This window comes from Phacochoerus africanus, chromosome X (genome assembly GCF_016906955.1).
Source record: "Phacochoerus africanus isolate WHEZ1 chromosome X, ROS_Pafr_v1, whole genome shotgun sequence".
In the NCBI taxonomy this organism is placed as follows: Eukaryota; Metazoa; Chordata; class Mammalia; order Artiodactyla; family Suidae; genus Phacochoerus; species Phacochoerus africanus.
In genome coordinates, this window is record NC_062560.1 from 46236440 (window position 1) to 46250716 (window position 14277).

Genomic DNA, 14277 nt, shown 5'->3' on the forward strand with positions numbered 1-14277 from the left:
CCTGAGTATTGGTTTCCGTGGAAGTCACTCTATATTTATCATTATATTGAATCATATATATATGATTCAAACAAGAAAAGGGAAGGAATTCTTCTGGAGCATGGAATACGTCCAGCCTAGGAGCAGGTGCACCATTACAGCTGGAGGGCTTTGGCTCTTGAGAGGATGGCACCAACGGAAAGCAGAGGTGGGAGGGGACCCCAAGCATACTGGATAATTTGCTTGAAAACCCCAAGGGTGGCAAAGACTCTTGCCAATGGCAGAATCCCCTCCCTCCTAAAGATGCTGTGCTTTGGGGGCTGGGTCCTTCGTGTGCGTCGGGGTGCAGAAGAAATATATCATTCAGACAGAAAAGTTGTTTAGGCTCAAGGGGGGCTGACTGGTAAGCGTTGGCCCAGGGCGTCTTTGGCTTGGCACCAGTGTTCTGAATTGATGGCTGAGCCAGTCTTCTTCCTGCCTTTAGTGTGTTCGTGCCAGCATGGAGACACTGACCTTGTCCCGCTTCATCTGTGAGATGACCCTGCAGGAATACGACTACATCCAGGAGAGGGCTTCCAAGCTGGCTGCTGGCTCCTTCCTCCTGGCGCTTTACATGAAGAACCTGGGACACTGGGTAAACACTTGTGGGCGGTGGAGAAGAAAGGGTAGGGATTTAAAGGCAGAGGGTCCGCTCAGGAGGAAGGTGTAAATTAGGGCCGTGGGAAATTCTACAGAACTGCCACATACCTGCCATAATGATTCTTTAACATCTGGACATCTTGGGGGCCTAGCTGCCTAAAGGGTTTCTAGAACCATGGTTTTGAAGTCTTTTTTTTTTTTTTTTCATTTTTCTTAGTCACGGTACTCTTTGTTCCAAGCTTCCCTGAAAGCCCAATATCACAAAACAGACTAATGAGAAATTATTCCGGTTGCAGTGAGGGATGGGGTGGACCCACTTTTTTTTTTTCCTAGGGCTGCACCTGTGGCATATGGAGGTTCCCAGGCTAGGGGTCGAATCGGAGCTGTAGCCACCAGCCTACACCATGGCCACAGCCACACAGGGTCTGAGCCATGTCTGCGACCTACAGCACAGCTTACAGCAACACTGGATCCTTAATCCACCGAGCAAGGCCAGGGATCGAACCTGCGTCCTCATGGATCCTAGTCAGATTTATTTCCACTGTGCCACGGTGGGAACACCCTGGACCCACTTCTTACGTGACCCCCATCCCACCTCTGCTCCTGGCAGTCTCCTCAGCAAGGTCGCCCCCACAAGGGAGCTCTTTGGAACAGAATTTGGAAGGCACTGACCCAGAGAACAGAGTAGCAACTGTCCATGTATATAATAGGGGACTCAGAGGTTTACTATAGTGCTCTTCTCCGAGGAAGGAGCCCCCTGCCGTCCCCACCACCCAGCCTCCTTCCCCAATACAACCAGAATGTATATTTGATGCTTTCTCAATTGTATCAAAAATTGTGAATGAAAGCAACATTAGAAAACTATGAGTTTTTACTGATGTGTAACATGCCCTCCATATAGAAAGAATATGTTTGCCAATGAGCATCCTCTTCCCAACCACTGATGGGAAAACCTCTGTGTGCTGAGGAAGAACCCTCTAAATAGTGGAGAGAACTTGGACAGGGCCCTGAAATTTCTTGGGACAGAGAAAGCATTTGGTAAATGGCAATGATGACAATGAGGATGATGAAAAAGAATGTGATAATAACAATGACTGGCCTTTAATGGAGTGACTAGACAGTGATCTAAACACTTGTTGTGTTAACTCACTTAATCTTCACAACAACCCTATGAAATCAGCTCTCTTATCCGTGTTTTACAGATAAGAAATAACTTCCCATGTTTTGCTAATGAGAGGCAGGCCTAGGCTTTGGGAACTAGGAGTGCTAGTCAAAGCATATACCTACTCTGTGATCAGAATGAATGTGGCGGAATTCCCATTGTGGCGCAGTGGTGAACGAATCCGACTAGGAACCGTGAGGTTGCGGGTTCGATCCCTGCCCTTGCTCCGTGGGTGAAGGATCTGGCGTTGCCGTGAGCTATGGTGTAGGTTGCAGACGCGGCTCGGATCCCGTGTTGCTGTGGCTCTGGCGCAGGCTGGTGGCTACAGCTCCGATTGGACCCCTAGCCTGGGAACCTCCATGTGCTGTGTGTGCGGCCCAAGAAATGGCAAAAAGACAAAAAAAAAAAAAAAAAAGAATGAATGTGGCCATAGGTCCAGAACCATGATCCTGGAGGCCCTATGCGGACCCAGGCTTTGACCTTTGGATCTTGAGGACGTCTGATTGGTCCTGAAGGGGGGACAGTTGAGAGGCTCAGGGCAGCAAACTGCTTTGCCAACTAGGACAGAAAAATGTCAGTGTTTTTAACACTTGGTGTGGCTGGACCAGGGAGTGTCAGCTAAATGTCAGCCCTGATCTGAACCCAGGAAGTCCGGCTCCATAGTCCTCTGTACTGTGTACACTGCTTCCCAGAGAAGGGGACGTTTGAGCTGGGTCTTGAAAGATGAGTAGGAACCTGTGAGACCAGACATTCTAGGTAGAGGGAACAATACTTGAAGAGATGTGAAGGCAATAAGGAAACAGTGTGAGGTATGGGGGGGGGGGGCAGAATGAGACATTTCCTGTGGATGAAGCAGAGGATGTATTAACAGGGAATGGTGAGGGGTGAGACCAGCATGATAGAGGGTGGTCAGATGGTGACAGGCCTTTGCTACCATACTGATAGACCCCTGTTAAACTAAGGCATTGCACGTTTTTTAGACAGCGAAGTGACAGACATATGCCTATTTGTGTGTTTTGGAAACAGTACTAGTGTATAGTAGTGTAGAAGGTATGTTAGGTGAGAGAGTGTGTGAAAGTGTCAACACCAGTGAGCAGGCTTTTGTAAGGGTCCCTGTGAGGCACTGGGGCCTGAACAATTGGGGCCATGACAATAGGGCCCTTAATCTTAATTAACACACTCAGTAGGATGCCTTACTCCCTTGCTCAGCATACCAATGACTGCCTGTGGCAGTGGTTTGCAAACGGGGTTCAGTGGAGCCCTGGGATTCCTACAGAAGTATCTCAGGGGTCATGTAAGATGTAAAGGGATCCAAATTGGTAGGCATCTTGGCCCCTCACCCCCAATTCTGGCTAAGATATTTGAGCTTTCGGGTAAGATATTTGGGCAACAAACAAACAAACAAAAAGCAAAACAAAAAACAAACTAGAGTTCAGAGAAAATAGTTTTAAGACATTTTAAGAAAACCACTACCTCACAGAATAATAAATCTTCCTTTTTCTACCTCTGGAGCTCCCACTAGACTCTCAACACCTGTTGCAGACGTACCCCCATCTACAAAGCTTTCTGTGACTCTCCCAGCCAAAATGCCTGGGCCCTGTGCTTCTTTTCCTCTAGTGTCCCATGCTGCCCTCCAGCATAACACTTTCCACACATTTCGCAATTCTCTGTGTACACGTCTGTCTCCCCCGCTAGAGTATAGACTCCTCGAAGGCAGGTGCTTTGTCATCTCTTACTCATCTTTGTATTCACAGCATCCTATATGGAGTTTGGTAATGTTAGTCCTTTGGGTAATATTAATTCTTCGGGTATATGCTAGACCCTGTTCGATGTGATTTCTGTATATTAACTCATTTAATTAGTATAATGATCCCCATGTGGCAGATTCGGAAACTGAGGCACCGAGAGGTTAAGTAACTGGTTGAAGGCTGTGCTGGAATTTGAACCCACGTAGTTCGCCTCTAGCACCTTTGCTCTTAAACACTCTGCTATATCCCTTTCGCTACATGATAGGCGTCCTTAAAGTCGAACAAGAAAACGAATGCATGAAATGATAGCTGTTCGAGCCAGAGAGGAGGACCAGCCTTATGTTCCTGTTGACTGTTTAGGTGGGAGCTCAAGTTTGCTCTGAGGTTTGCCTGGCCATTGGCTCTTAACCTGAGAGTAAGTTACAAAGTCAGCCCTGGTCCTTAAGTTCTTTAGTGGGTGTCTACTTACATGAATACCTATGGCCAGGGCTAATATCCAGGTGGTGCACATGGATATAGCCATACCATCCGTGTGCAGCTGGAATATATTCTTCTAGCTAGTACCCTATAATGAACAGTCGGTGTCCATGCTGTATGGGTCTTTGAAATGTTTAACCATCTTTCCTGTCTGTACTATGGATAGGAAGTTGGGGGTATTGGAGACAGGAAGGGTCAGCTTCCTGTTGGAAAAGTCACTGTTCATGTTGCTTCTTCTAGGCTCCTACCCTGGAGTATTACACTGGCTACAAGACCTCTGATCTTTACCCCTTGGTCAAGCAGCTGAACATCCTGCTGACTTTGCGTTCTTGCAATAGGCTCAAGACTGTGCAGTCCAAGTACTCCCACCAGTAAGTACCAAACTCCCGTCGAGGTTGGGTTTGTGCTTAGTCATGAGTCGGGGTGCAGACTAATCTCTTTGAAGGGAAAAGAAAGATTCAGGTACTTTTTACCTTACTTTCTGCTCCAGGGTTAAAGCAAGATAGGGACCCAAGGGCCTGTATCCCACTTATTCCGTGGAGCCTACTTGCTTTGGCCTGTTTTACACTGAGCAGACCCCTCTTCCTTTTGCAGGGTCTTCTTTGAAGTCGCCAAAATCCCCCCCTTGGACATGTTGAAACTGGAGGAGATTTTGAACAGCTGCTAATTCTAAGGCTGAGGGTCTGGCACTCTGGCAGCAGCCACCAGGGCCAGCCAGGCATGTAAAATAGGCTGTATTTATTCTGTCCTTGAATTTGTCTTGTCATCACTTTTCTTCATTTTTATTCTCTTTGTTTGTCTTTTCCCCAACTGATGTTGTTATAAATATTTAAGTTTTTTTTATAAAAGAGAAGAAATTATTGTAGTATTTGATTAGAAATTTAATAAAAATTAATGGTTGGTAAAATGGCTCCCTTCCCCTCTTATTGCTTAGGAGCCCCATGCGTAACCCAAGGGTGTGTTTTTCCTTGCCTAGTAAAGACTGTGCCTCAAGGTCTGGCTTATCCAATTTCCCTCTCTTTTTGGAGGCTTTTTCTTCACAGGAAGAGGACTTGAGCTTGGAGGGAATTGATGGATAAGTCTGTAGAAGGAGGACTCTGGGAAGGACAGGGGCAGTCTGAAGAGAGAGACCCCTCTACCCCATCTGTAGAAGGAGGACCCCAGGGAGGTCCAAAAGAGACAGATTCCCCCCTACCCAACAGACAGGTCTCAGTGTTCAGATCCGGGGCGGCTGGAAGTGTGGGCCAATACTCTTTGGTCCCCATTTCTGGTTGCCTGCTAGTTGCTTCTTGTTCGATGATGAAAAGGTAGGGCTTAGGATTTTCACTGCAATGTACCCCCACTTTCATGTTGGATGACTTCGTAGAGTCTAAATTTGAAAAAAACCCAACACCTTGGAGTGGTGCACTGAAATCTCTTTTGGTCCTTACCCTCTGTCAAGAGGAGAAATTTTGACCTGTGAAATCAGCGAGGTATCCCATGAATGCAAGCATCAGCCACTTGCTCAGTCCTTCATTCATAAAGCTTTAAGGAGGCTCTACTCTCTCTCACTCTGTCCTGTCTTTGGGGTGATGTGTACTGGTAGAGTTCCTTCAATCGTTAACAGAGGACCTGAACCAGTTGATGAAGTCACTGCCTCTGGGACCTCCCTGGAATCTAGCAACTGAATCAAGTAATGTCTGTCATAGCAGGGGCCCTCCAAGACTATTCTAGTGCTGTGGCTGGCAACTATTGTGATCGCTCGGTAGCCCATTGTTACCACTTATCAAATATTTTGAAAATTAGTCTTGGAGGTTGATATCTGGTAGAGGGACAGTCATTAAAGACTCTTCAATTCTGACCCAAGAATTCCCATGCTAGTCTGGTCATATCTACTTTCCTGCTGGGTTGAACACAGGAGGGAAAGCATGCCATGCCCTTAGTGCTTTGTTACCCATTGTATCCATTTTCCATTATCCCTCCCAACTTGCTTTGCCTTGGTGACCAGGTATTGTTAGGTTTCCTCCTGTGCCATCCCACTACCTTGCAGGATGACTAAAGGGTATGGCCAGAGAAGTCTGAGCTGCTGGGCAGTGACTTAGCTGGTGCAGCCAAGTTTGTATAAATATGCTAAAAGCACTAGGCTGGAAAGCTGTCTTGCAACTTTCCAACCTCACTGAAAGGACACGTCATGTTTGTACTTGCTTTTTAATCCTGGAGCGTCATCAGGGGAGACAATTAACTGGTTTATTTCCCTTCCTTTTTTCCAACTCTGTTCTTTGGAGGTGCTAATGGAACCATCAATCATTTTTGTTATAGTTGTTGTACGTGTCTCAAAATTTATTTTACACTCATCACTACTTGAAAATTAAGATTAGATTTCCTGCCTTATTAAAGAAGTACATCTATTTCTTTGTCAAGAATTTGTGTTTATATTTTGATTACTCTCATTGAATATGACTGGTTTTCTTTGTAACCTTACGTATTTTTAAGTTTTACTGAGATATAGTTCATATAACCCACAATTCACCCACTTTAGTCTACAGTTCCATAGTTTTTATTATATTCACAAAGTTAAAGTTGTACATCTGTCTCCACATCTAGTTTTGGAACATTTTCATCACCCCCAAAAGAAACCCCATATCCATTTGCAGTCAGTCCCCATCCCACCCCATCCTCACACCTCCCTACCCTAGGCAGCCACCAATTTACTTTCTGTCTCTATAGATTTACCAGTTCTGGACATTTCACATAAATTAAATCTTGCACTATGTAGCCTTTTGTGTTTAGCTTCTTTCACTTACCATAATGTTTTCAAGGGTCATCTATATTGTCACGTATATCAGTATTTCATTTCCTTGTATTTCTGAAAAATATTCCATTGTGTGGATATATCACATTCTGGTTATCCAGTCATCAGTTGATGGAAATTTGGATTGTTTCCACTTTTTTTTATTATGAATTATTATTTTTTTATTGTGAATTATAATTCTGCTTTGGGCCTTCATGTACAAGTTTTTGTGTGGACGTATGTTTTCATTTCTCTTGGGCATATCCTTAGGAGGGGAATTGCTGGACCATGAGCTACTTTACATTACCACCAGCAGTATATGAGAGTTCCAATTTCTCCACATCCTCTCTAACACTTTTTATTATCTGTCTTTATTTTAGCCATTCTAATGGGCATTGAAATGGTATCTTTTTTTTTTTTGTCTTTTTAGGGCTGCACCTATAGCCCATGGAGGTTCCCAGGCTAGGGGTTGAACTGGAGCCACAGCTGCTGGCCTACACCACAGCAATGCCAGATCCAAGCCGTGTCTGTGACCTACACCACAGCTCATGGTAATGCCAGATCTCCAACCCACTGAGCAAGGACAGGGATGGAACCTGCAACCTCATGGTTCCTAGTTGGATTCATTTCTGCTGTGCCATGATGGGAACTCCTGAAATGGTATCTTATAGTGGTTTTGATTCATATTTCCTTGATGGCTAATGACGTTGAACATTTTTTTCTTGTGCTTATTCACCATTTGTGTATCCTCTCTGGAGAAATGTCTATTCAAATTCTTTTCCCATTCTTTTTGTTGTTGTTGTTCTTTTTTGGCCTCCCTGCAGCATATGGAGTTCCCAGGCCAGGGATCAGATCTGAGCCACAGTTGTAACCTACACCGCAGCTGCAGCAATGCCAGATCCTTAACCCACTGTGAACAGTTGGGGATCAAACCTATGTCCTACCACTCCAGAGATGCTGCTGATCCTGTTGCACCACAGCGGGAACTCCTTTTCCCATTCTTAACTGGGTTATTTATTTCTTTGTTATTGAGAGGTAAGAATTATTTATATAATCTGCATCATATATATGATTTGCAAATATTTTCCCCGATTCTGTGGATTGTCTTCACATTCTTAATTGTGTTAATTGAAGCATAAAATTTTTAAATTTTGATGAAGTATAATTTATCTAAGAAACTGTTGCCAAATTCAGGGTCATCAAGATTTATGACCATTATTTCTTCTTGGAGTTTTATAGTTTTAGCTCTTACATTTAGGTGTTAAATCTTTTTTGAATTAATTCTTATAAATGGTGTGCTGTAAGGGTTCAACTTCATTTTCTTGTATGTGGATATGTTACTGAATGAATCCACTGGACCCGTGCTGGGACCTTAGCTTGGGCCAAGGCCCCTTGTCTCAGCCAGGGAGGTTCCTTTCCAATCAGATTTGCATAGCCAATAAGGAAACTGATGCTCAGACTGGAACAGCACAAGCTTTATTCAATGGCCAGAGAATGGAGAAGTGAGAACTTAGTTTGCAAATCAACTTCTTAACACAATTTGGGCAGAGACACCATATATATAAGATTGAGGGAAAAGTGAGAGAATTAGAAAGAGGGAGGAATATTCATGCCTTATCTGAGAACAGGTTTGGACTGGAACTGAGGCAACACTCCTTTTTAGCCCAGTATTGACTTTTCTTTTCTTTTCTTTTTTGGTCTTTTCTAGGGCCGCACTCACGGCATATGGAGGTTCCCAGGCTAGGGGTCTAATTGGAGCTGTAGTTGCCAGCCTATGCCAGAGCCACAGCGGCTTAGGATCCGTGCCGCATCTGTGACCTACCCCACAGCTCTTAACCCACTGAGCAAGGCCAGTGATTGAACCTGAAACCTCATGGTTCCTAGTTGGATTTGTTAACCACTGCGCCACGACAGGAACTCCCAGTATTGACTTTTCTGATTCTTGTCCTGGCAGTTGCTGACTGTCCTGAGGTGCTGGTGGCTGTGTCATTTAAGCATGCTAATATATTACAATGAGTGTGTAGTGAAGCTCAAGGTCTACTGGAAGTCAGATCTTCCACCACCTTGGGCCTAGTTCTTGTTTTTCTCTTTGCAGCTTCCTCCTGAAACTTAGATAGGAACACTTGGTTTCCTTCGAGGAAGGGGCAAGGGTATATAATTCTGGGGCATCTACCTTGGTAACAGATATCCAGTTGCCCCAGTACCATTTGTTAAAAATAACTATACTTTCTCCACTTAATTACCTTGGCATCCTCGTTGGAGATTAATTGACTGTAAATGTGAGAGTTTATTTCTGGACTCTCAGTTATCTTCCATTTACCTGTATGTCTGTCCTTATGCCAATATCATATTTTGATGATTCTAGCTTTTTAGTAAGTTTTGAAATCAGGAAATGGGAGTTCTCCAACTTTGTTTCTCTTTTTAAAATATTGTTTTCTTTTCATTTCTTTTTCTGTCTTCTTGCCTTTTCTAGGGCCATTCCCTTGGCATATGGAGGTTCCCAGGCTAGGGGTCTAATTGGAGCTGTAACCTCCAGCCTATACCACAGCCACAGCAACTTGGGATCCAAGCCGCGTCTGTGACCTACACCACAGCTCCTGGAAATGCTGGATCCTTAACCCTCTGGGCAAGGCCAGGGATCGAACCCGAATCCTCATGGTTCCTAGTTGGATCTGTTAATCACCAAGCCACGATAGGAACTCCTTAAAACATTGTTTTGACTATATTCTGGGTCCTTTGCATTTCTATCTGAATTACGGCATTAGTTGATTTCTGAAAAGAAAGTTGAGATTTTAATTGGGATTGCATTGAATTCGTTGGTTAATTTGGGGAAAATTGCCATCTTAACCATATTAAAACTTCTAGTCTATGAATATGTGTTTTGTGCTGGTTTCAGCCTGTTCATAACAAGTGTTTTCACTGGACCTGCCCTGTGGTTATTTTTATGATTGCAAGATGCCCTCAGCAATAACCATCAGTATTTGAAAGAGACAAAGTTTTTTGTTTACAGGTCCTGGAAAATACACAGCATACCTGGGGCAGGATCAAGGGGCAGGAGAGAGTGAGCAAATGAGCAAGCCTGGGGTTCTCCTTTTATTGAAGCTGAGGGTGGGAACCTAGGGTTTCTGGGGCCCACTCATTATTGGTGAATTTAAAATACAAGAGTGGAATTTGAAGCTAGAGAGGAGAAAAAACAAGCAGCCCAAATGGTCAGTTAGCAAAGTCTATCAAGATCACTAAAACAAAGGAGTAGGAACTGGGGTGGGGGTGGCTAGCAGTGTGACTTTTGAGACAGCCACCTTTGAACTGGTGCCTCTTTAAAGTGGTTATCTGGGCAATCAAGGCTTAAGTCAGATCCTCGCATTACAAAAAAGAGAATCCAACTGGAATGTCTTACCCTACAACATGGTATGTCTTTCCATTTATTTAAGTCTTTTCAACAATGTGTTACAGTTATTAGAGTATAAGTTTTATATTTCTATTGTTACAAGTATATTGTTATAAGTATTGTAATAATACTTATTATAAGTATGGTAATAATATTTATATAACATACTTATAATACTTATATAACTTATACATGTTGTATGTATAACTATCATAACTACCTATTTATAAGTATTATAATAATACTTATTATTCCTAAGTATTTTGTTTATTTTTTTAATGGAGCCATCAGTCTTGATCACTTTCAATTCCTTTCTTATAACTTTCAATTATGGCCTTGTAAGAAGGTGACTTATTAAGTCTTGTGAATTTTACATCTCAGATATTTCTTGAGTTGGCATTCTTATCATAATCTCTTCTACCACGGCCCAGGTTTGAGGTCTCCTCTATTGCCTAGATTACTCTAGTACTTTCCTAACTGGTTTACCTATCTTCAATCTTGTTTCCATCAAATTCACCTTCCAGGGAGTTCCTCTTGTGGCACAGCGGAAATGAATCCGACTAGGAACCATGAGGATACAAGTTTGATCCCTAGCCTCACTCAGTGGGTTAAGGACCTGGTGTTGCTGTGAGCTATGGTATAGGTCATAGACATGGCTCAGATCTGGCATTGCTGTGGTGCAGGCCAGTGGCTACAGCTTGGATTCGACCCCTAGCCTGGGAACCTCCATATGCCTCGAGTGTGGCCCTAAAAAAAAAAAAATTCACCTTCCATATAACCTCCAGAATGATTTATTTAAAATTCTAGGTTACAGTGCTAGGTAAGATGGTTAAGTACTTGCTACTCTTTGTCTGTCCCTGAATACAATCTAAAACCTGGACAGAATGCATGGCACAGCTCTTTGAGGATTCTGAAAAGAAAATAGCTGCCTGGAGATGGATGAACACCAGAATTTGAGGAACTGGCAAACCAGTGGTGAGTTTCCCACTCCCCCTACCTCATTTCCCAACCTGCACTTAGTGTATTTGGACATCTGGAAGTGAGTAGTGTAGTACAGGCAGAGAACTCCAGGAGAAGCCCTCTAGTTCTTGCTTGAGAAGTGAGGGGGGCAGAGATCCAACATTTTAAGAAATTTCTCTTCTCTCACATCCCAACCCCCAGGCAATCATGCAGTGGCAGCAACAGTGGCAACATAAGAGCCTTCGGGAACCAATACTCTTGGAGAGGGGAAACCTTAGTAATTGTCTGGTGGAGCTGTGGGCCACAAGAGAGCAGAGCCACACACTGTTGCTTTTTTGTCTCTGTCTTCCTACTGCTTGTTTCCCAGATGTGGTCCAGTTGCAGAAGTGAACAGTCTCCAACTGGAGGACTGGAAGTCCCAAGAATTGGGTAGCACTGAGGTAAATGCGGAGAGGTAAGGAGTTCAGGAAAATGACCTCGTGATTTTTTTTTTTTTTTTTAATAATGAGCTCCTGGATACCCATTAGTAACCTGTGCCTATTTTGATCATATCCCAGTTAGCATACCAAAGAATGAAATGACAAACATCAAACATCCATCTAGATTCCATTCTGACCACTTGGTCTCCCTCCCTCTCTCTCTCTCCCACTCTCCCACTCTCTCTCTCTCTCTCTCACACACACACACACATACACACCAGACAGATCTGAATAATACTGCAAAAGCTTTGAAAACTGAACTGACATTGGACCAACAGAAGGCTGGTGGGAACATGTCGCCTAAGTCTAATCACACTGACTGCTAGAACAAAAATATATATGTTTCCCATGTAATTCAAGCAAGACTTAGAGTTTTATAATGCTATATTGAAAATGTGCAGGACACACTCCAAGATTACCAGGCGTACAAAGAACCACAAATATCTCAACTTGCATGGTAAAAGACAGTGAATAAGAATCAACAACAAGAGGATGCGGATGTTGTGATTATCTGACAAAGACTTTAAGTCAGCTACTATTAAAAACTCAAGTGAATAGCACCAACACTCTTGGAACAAATGTTAAAATGCAAAGTCTAATCAGATAAGTTGAAGTTATAAAGAAGTAGCAACGAAGTGGATACTTCCGAATTGAACAATACAATAACTGAAATTAAAAAAAAAAAACTTACTGGATGGGCTTAATAGCAGAATTGAGATGTTAGAGGAAAGAGTTAATAAACTTTAATGTAGATAAATGGAAATTATGTAATATGAACCACCGAGAAAAAAATATTAGAAACAAATGAACAGTGACTTAGGGGCACATGGGACAATGATAAAAGGCCTATCAGTCATGCCCTTGGAGGCCCAGGAGGAGAGGAGAAAGACAGCCGCACTGAAAAAAAAATCTGACACAATAATGGCTTGAAAAATTCCCAAGTTTGGTAAAGGACGCCAACCTATAGATTCAAGACAACGAGAAAGTCCCAACCAAGATAAGCCAAAAGAATCCCATTAGATCATAAGAAACCCAGCATCATAAGAACACCTCTGAAAAATAAAGATTAAGAAAAAAATCTTGAAAGCATTCAGAGAGAAATGATGCATTATGTACAGGGGAATATCAATTTGAATGGCGATTTCTCAGTAGAAACTCTAAATCAGAAAGAAGCAACAATTTTTCAACTGTTGAGAGATTTCTTAACTCAGAGAATCCACCAAAAAATATCCTTCAGGAATGAAGGAAGATTTAAAACACAATTTTGGGTGAAGGACAACTAAGAGAATTCATAGTAAGCAGACCTACTGAAAAGGAATTGCTAAAGAAATTTCTTCATATAGAAGTGAAATGATACCAGAAGGGAAAGTGGAACATTACAAATGAAGGAAGAATACAGGAGTGGTAAAAACTTGGGTAAATTTAATGGACTGTTTTTCTTCTCTTGAGGTGTTTTTTTGTTTGTTTGTTTGGTTTTGTCTTTTGTCTTTTTAGGGCCGCACCCACAGCATATGGAGGTTCCCAGGCAAGGGGTCAAGTCGGAGCTATAGCTGCCAGCATACGCCATAGCCACAGCAATGCCAGATCCAAGACCTATATCACAGCTCATGGCAACGCTGGATCCTTAACCCACTAAGTGAGGCCAGGGATTGAACCTGCATTCTCAAGGATCCTAGTTGGGTTTGTTAACCCCTGAGCCATGACAGGAACTCTTTGAGTTTTGATGGAAATCATGGAATCTACTAAAAAAAGAAGGAAAAAAAAAACAACCCTCCTAGAACTAACATGTTTGTTTAACAAGGTAATAGAACACAAAATCAATACATCAAAATCAATCACATTTCTGTACTTGGACAATGTAAAAGGAAATTAAAACTTTAAAAAGCCATTTATAGTAGGTCCTCAAAATGAAATGCTTAGGTTTAAGTCTAGTAATACAAAATCTTTGTGGTGGAAACTAGAAAATGCTGATGAAAGAAATCATGTAAACTGAGAAATGTGGTGTTCATGGAATGGAGGTGTCAACTGAGTAAAGATGTCACTTCTCCATTGATCTGTAATTTTACCTCCATACCACTCAAAATCCCAGTAGGATTTTTTTGGTAGATGTAGACAAAATGATTTTAAAATTTCATGGGCAAATGAACTAGAATAGCTAAGGCAGTTTTGAAAAAGAATAAAGTTGGAAGAATCACTCTAATTTGAAGATTTGCTATAAAGCTATAAATATGAATATGGCATGGTTATTGAGGAAGAGAACAATGCAACGGAGTCCAAACTTAGACCCACACAGTTATGGCTATTTGATTTTTACAGAAGGTGCAGAAATAATTCAATGATAAAAGCAGTCTTTTTTTTTTTTTTACTTCATGGTGTTGGAACAATTGGACATCCATATGCTAAAGAATGAACCTTCACCTAACCTCATTCATTGTACAAAAATTAATTCAACCTGAGTAACTGATCTAAAAACATAACTATACAACCTTGAGAAGTCAACAAAAAATCTTTGTGACGTGGGTTATTGGGCTTTCTGAGCAGCACCATTGACCTTTTAGACCTGATAATTCTTTGTTGTGGAAACTTTGCTGTGCATTGTAAGACATTTAGCAGCATCCCCAGCCTTTACTGTGAGAAACCAGTAGCACCATGCCCCTCAGGTTGTGACAACCAGA

At 42.4% G+C, this 14277-nt stretch overlaps 1 protein-coding gene across 2 annotated transcripts in view; it reads left to right on the plus strand.

Moving 5' to 3' along the window:
* CCNB3 (cyclin B3) overlaps positions 1–4819 on the plus strand; it is a 65456-nt gene extending 60637 nt beyond the window's left edge. For both annotated transcript variants that reach the window (XM_047765579.1, XM_047765582.1), the window contains exons 10-12: positions 464–613; positions 4246–4376; positions 4600–4819. In XM_047765579.1, the coding sequence (XP_047621535.1) occupies positions 464–613; positions 4246–4376; positions 4600–4672 (354 nt within the window). In that variant the 3' untranslated portion in view covers positions 4673–4819. The remainder of the gene's footprint in view (positions 1–463; positions 614–4245; positions 4377–4599) is intronic.
* Positions 4820–14277: the final 9458 nt, after the last annotated feature.